Source organism: Eschrichtius robustus, chromosome 7 (assembly GCF_028021215.1).
Source record: "Eschrichtius robustus isolate mEscRob2 chromosome 7, mEscRob2.pri, whole genome shotgun sequence".
In the NCBI taxonomy this organism is placed as follows: domain Eukaryota; kingdom Metazoa; phylum Chordata; class Mammalia; order Artiodactyla; family Eschrichtiidae; genus Eschrichtius; species Eschrichtius robustus.
Genome location: NC_090830.1, coordinates 6,559,773 through 6,565,772, shown reverse-complemented (window position 1 = coordinate 6,565,772; position 6,000 = coordinate 6,559,773). Strand labels below are relative to the sequence as shown.

General features: G+C 40.1%; 1 protein-coding gene across 1 annotated transcript in view; it reads left to right on the top strand.

The window, feature by feature from the left end:
• The first annotated feature begins 1,223 nt into the window (after positions 1–1,223).
• Positions 1,224–6,000, top strand: part of LOC137767003 (zinc finger protein 33B) — a 48,134-nt gene continuing 43,357 nt past the window's right edge. Inside the window, exons 1-2 of the mRNA XM_068547527.1 lie at positions 1,224–1,352; positions 2,437–2,572. Coding sequence (XP_068403628.1) covers positions 2,558–2,572 — 15 coding nt within the window. The 5' untranslated portion in view covers positions 1,224–1,352; positions 2,437–2,557. The remainder of the gene's footprint in view (positions 1,353–2,436; positions 2,573–6,000) is intronic.

The window sequence follows — 6,000 nt, the reverse complement described above, 5'->3', positions numbered from 1 at the left end:
CTGCTTAGTTCTGTAGCCCATTTTAAGTTTTTTCCTTCTATTGATTTAAAGATCTTATTAAGTAATAACATCTTTTCTTTTATATAGTAAAGATATAATTTCCTGGTTTCTTTGCTTTTAACATCTTTTAAAAACTAGAACTGAGTTGTTTGCTATTTTTTATAATAAAATGTATCACATTAAATTTATGGGTTTCTTTCTGTCACAACTTCTCATCTCAATTTATTTTCTTTTACTAACTTAGTGGTTTACTTTAAACATTTCAAACCTTGAATCCATGTGAACTGTATCACATGTGATCTATGGATATAAACTTTATTCCCAATTGTTGGGAATGACTTGATGTTTGGAATACTTCATTCTTTCCCTCATTGTTTTGAAATGCTACGTTTATTATACTACATTTAAAAAACATTCTTAATCATGACTGTTGTATTACCAAGAAGCAGATGCCAAACTATTTTGAATAACTGAGCTATTATTATACGTATTGATATTTCTTAGGCAATTTTCTCCTTTTTGAAATGGTTTCTGGCTGTTAATTTAGATTTATTTTTATTCCAGATGAAGTTGAGAATGCTTTTGTAAAGTACACAATACTTTAAATAAAGTCAAGGAGAAAAAAGTACATGCAAAAATTTGTTGAGATTCTTATTGGAATTTTGTGCAAAATTTTTGAATCTTTCTATGAAAGGGTATATCTCCCTTTATTCAAATAATTTTAATGTCACAAATGAAAATGTTTATATAAATGACTGTTTTCTTTTGGATTGTGTCTTATCTACAATTTTCCTTTATTGCTTTCATGATTTTAATGAACTGGCTTTCTTGTCCGCCCCTCCTCCGCTTTTTAATTCCTGAACAAATCGCTGTTGATGGCGCATATTATTCTTTTATTAATGGGGGTCTATTTCCCAGTATTTAAAAAAAAGTGAAATTGACATACAGGTTCCCTTTCCTTGACAGCTCTGTGTGTAAATTTGCATTCTGGCTGCACAGAGAACTCAGCTGTAATCCATAACTTTTGGGGGAGTCCCTGACCGGCTTAAAGCTTAGGGAACTTAAAGCTCCAAACTTCCCACTGCTAGGTAAGGCTGCTCTCTCAGCCAATCCCGAGCCGCCAGTCGCGGAGGCTCAAGGGAAACAGACTTCTGACGTTCTGCGCAGACTGTCTGGCCCTGCGTGCGGGCCATCTGCGCATGCCTAGAGCCACCTTTGGCCTCTGCACTTCCGCCTCTGTGCACTGCAGCCTTTACTGCTGTTTTCCTCAGGCCTTGCGTGGGTAGCGGTTACGGGGCTGGCGAGTCTATGCGCTCTTCTAGGGCCAGTGCTACACGACGAGGGAGAGGCGGGTGAGCCCGGGAGGGTTGGGTGAGGGCCGACGGGAGCCCTCGGTTTGGAGGGCGGGAGGGAGAAGGTCGGTGCCCGGTGGTGGGGAGGAGCTCCGCGGACCCCCGGGACGGCGTGAAGCTGGCGTCTCAGTCAGGAAAATGAGTCAAAGCCCCTGCTTGACTAGCCCCAACGCTCAGCGGGCGGTGCTGTCCGAGAGGCCCCCTTTTTCAGGGCGCAGGAGGAGGGCTTAATACGCATGCGTGATGGGTGCAGCGAGCCCCCCGGGGTAGGTGGGCGGTGCTGCGGGGAGAACGCGCGAGGCTGAGTAATACAATAGTTAGCTTTGTACACATACGCATGCCTATGGTTCTCCATTTATGCTTTTTGGATTCCGAACTGCTCTTCAGTCATGTCCATCCCTTCATCTTGATAAACGTTGTCTCTCTGTTCTCCCTGCCCTAACATTCAGGAAGGATGTTCAAGAATTATCTGGTTTTTGTATCATGTGATAGAATTTCTCTTTTTTTTGTTTCTGAAGATTAGTGCCTTGTTCAGATCAGTTAGTGGCGAAGACTAAAAGATCCGACTCCTAAGCCAGTACTGTTTACTTTTCCATACAACTAAAAGCAGTTTTTTTATGAAAGATCTTTTTGAGAAACAGCAACAAAGATAAATTAAAACACGCGTCTTTCCTTAAAGCACTGCTTTTTATAGCCTTGTGTGGAGTCACTAACCAAAGGTTTAGTAATATTAGTGGGGAAATTGATAAACAGCTTAGTTTTGAGTTTTATTATTTTTCTTTAGTCTTGAGTGTTTTTTTTTAACAACAGCTTTGGTGAAGAGTTAATGTTCCTTCATAATGTGTTTTTTAATTCGTTTTAACCAATTTTATCATTTAAACTTTTTTTGTGAACACCAGGGGAGATTTAAACTGTTAAAATATCCTTAGGAGGTAAATACCTAACTCAGAACAATTTTATACCCAAGAGCTACCTGATTATATTAGAGTCATATTAGGTAGGTGGTCTTCCACCATCTGTCTCCCTGACTCTTCTGAAGGTCAAAGGGACATTGAGGTTTTTCCTTATCTAGTGGTGTGTTTAGCTTTATAGGGAAGGAGAATTCAGGAGCTGCCACACAGGCCAGATCTTTCATGACCCCAGTCCTCCTCTTCTAACCCAGCGTATCTTGAGAGTTGTCTACATTTTTCCAAGAACAGCAGAAAATGAATAAATCCCAGGTAAGTTTGTTCATTCATTCCTTTATTTAACAATGGATTTTGTGAGATTTGTAAGAGTCCGTATGTTAAGATGGAAAATTAGTTATAGATAAAAATCAAACTTAATAGAAAATGTAAAGTTCACAGATCAATAGCAGGACCAAATTGGCTTACAGATATATACTGATCATTATATAATGTATAGTTTCTAAGTTAATTTCTAAGTTGACCTGCAGATACGTTTCTGATGACCATGGCAGAAAGGGAGACACTGTATCTTGGATACAGACAGTTTCCTTTCAAGACATAAAGACATATCTTCTTACTGGAAGATATCCTTCTTCGTGTTAATATAGGGACACATAGTGAGTAACCTTCCAGGGACTCACATAGTGAGTAACCTTCCCTGAAATGAGTGCCTCAAATCATTCCTTACTGGGAGTAAAAGGGTCCAAGAGAGGGTTCAAATAATCAGTTTTATGATAGTCTTATTAATTTTGGTATAAAACTTAGTGTGTTTAGATGGATAAATGGCCTGCACGCCTATTACAAAATTATTTTATCTTAGCCCAGCTGTGTGTACAAGTCATGCAGCAGATGGTTCAAAGTTAAAGTCTCTGGTAAATGTTTCTGAGCTTCTCAGTCAAATTTCATCCCATAGCATTCTGTCTTGGTTCTTCTCCACTTCAGAATCTATTCAGGTAAAGGTCACCAGTGACTTAATTGTAGTTGCCTTCCTTGAACAACTGCTACATTACCCTACTGACTACTCTCTCCTGGAAAGTCTCCTTTGTCCACTTCTGATATCACTCTTCTGATGGCTTTTTCCTGGCATCTTCCTCATTATGCCCCACAGTTCAGTTCTGAGTCTAGTTCCAAGTTCTACTGGTCTTCTTATTTTACCCCTTGTATGTACATTGGAAAAATACATAGTTAGCTGAACAATACTGTATATTGTTGTGGGTGCTTTTTAAAAATATGTAAATTATTTTAACATGACTTTGTCATGTTCACAAAGTAAATGATGCACATTTTTCTCCCAATTCACTAATAATTTGAGATCTATCCATATGTAGTTTATTTTATTCCTTTTAAAGTTATATTTTCCCGTTCTAGGTATTTTATTGGTAGACATTTAGATAATTTCCATTTTTCAGTAATATAAACAGTGCTGCTATGAATATCCGTGTCATTCTCTCTGCACAAATACAAGTGTATCTCCAGACTCTAGAGCAGTGCTTCTCAAAGTGAGGTTCTTTGGCCAGAAGCAGCAGCAGCACCTGGAAACTTGTTTGAAATGCAGATTCTCATGCCCTATCTCAAACGTACTGGAAAGAAATTCAGGGGTGAGGCTCAGCAGTCTGTTTTAACAAGGTGTTCATGTGATGCTGATACCTGCTGAGTTTAAGAATCACTGCTCTAGTGTTCTATGATTAGTATTTTTGAGTTATAGGATATAAGGATTTCTAATTTTTCTATGTACATTGTTATTCATTAGCAGACTACTTTTCTTCCCTCCTCACCAGATATAAAAGTTATTTCCTCAGTAATGGGTGAAAAACTTCACTGTTTAATTTTGTGACTGATTACTGAGGTTGTGCAGTTTTCATACATTTATGGCTTTTCAGGTTGTTTTCTTCCACTGAGTTTTGTAAGCATTCCATATGTATTCTAAATGTAATCTTTCGTTATAATTGTTAGTAATTATCTTTCCTCAGTATGTTTTGTGTCTTTTAATTTAATGGTATATTTTCTGTAACTTTTATATTGTGATACAATCCTCCTGTGCTTTCTATTTATTTTTGGCTGCATTGGGTCTTTGTTGCTACACGCGGTCTTTCTCTAGTTGCAGCAAGCGGGGGCTACTCTTTGTTGAGGTGCGCAGGCTTTTCTCAGCGGTGGCTTCTCTTGTTGCAGAGCAAGGGTTCTAGGCACACGGACTTCAGTAGCTGTGGCACGCTGGCTCAGTAGTTGTGGCTCGCGGGCTCTAGAGTTCAGGCTCTGTAATTGTGGCTCACGGGCTTAGCTGCTCCGCGGCGCGTGGGATCTTCCAGGACCAGGGCTCGAACCTGTGTCCCCTGCATTGGCAGGCGGACTCTTTTTTTTTTTTTTTTTTTTTTAATTAATTAATTATTGCCTGCATTGGGTCTTCGTTGCTGCACGAGGGTTTTCTCTAGTTGCGGCGAGCGGGGGCTACTCTTCGTTGTGGTGCGCGGGCTTCTCATCGCGGTGGCTTCTCCTGTGGAGCACGGGCTCTAGGTGCACGTGTTTCAGTAGCTGTGGCATGCGGACTCAGTAGTTGTGGCTCGCAGGCTCTAAAGCACTGCCTCAGTAGTTGTAGCGCACGTGGCATGCAGGATCTTCCTGGACCAGGACTCGAACCCATGTCCCCTGCTTTGGCAGGTGGATTCTTAAGCCCTGTGCCACCAGGGAAGTCCCTGCTTTCTATTTTTCATTCTGTTTTCTTTACCCCAAGGGCCTAATGAAATTTTTCTTTATTTTGTCTAAAAATACCAAGCATGTTTTTAAAAAAAATATGTAGTATCTTAATCCGTCTGGAGTTTAAAAAATATATGTGTGTGTGTGTGTGTGTGTGTGTGTGTGTATGTAATGTGATTAAAGGACCTAATTTTATTTTGTCTGTCTGTGAAGAATAAGCAGCATAATAAAAGGATAACACTTCCTGACCAAGCACCAACAAAACAGATTTGAGTGGGAGTGCCTGCCATATTTCTTCATTATGCATGCTGCTGGCTTGGACTGGGTAGACTTTGTCATGTTCACAAAGTATTCACTGAGTCTTATTAAGAATGAGAGTTTAATTTTTCCAAATGCTTTCTTAACATTTTATGGGGGATATTTCCACATTTCTTTTTTTTTTAAATGTCTATTTTTCTTTCCAGTTTTATTTATTTATTTATTTAATAGCTACTTTATTTATTTATTTATTTATTATTTTTGGCTGTGTTGGGTCTTCGGTTCGTGCGAGGGCTTTCTCTAGTTGCGGCAAGCGGGGGCCACTCTTCATCGCCGTGCGTGGCCCGCTCTTCATCGCGGTGCGCGGGCCTTTCGCTATCGCGGCCCCTCCCGTTGCGGGGCACAGGCTCCAGACGCGCAGGCTCAGTAGTTGTGGCTCACGGGCCCAGCTGCTCCACGGCATGTGGGATCTTCCCAGACCAGGGCTCGAACCCATGTCCCCTGCATTAGCAGGCAGACTCTCAACCACTGCGCCACCAGGGAAGCCCCACATTTCTTAATAACTAATCTTTGTGTTCTGAAACAAGGCCCACTAGGTCAAAAAGCATTATTCTTTTAATGATCTGAATAATTCTGTTCATCAGTATTTTTTCCATAAACTTGTCTATAGTGTTATTATTTTAAAATGTTTAATCTGTTGCTTTTTATTTCTAACAGTTTTTCATTTGTGACTAATTTTTATTACAGATATG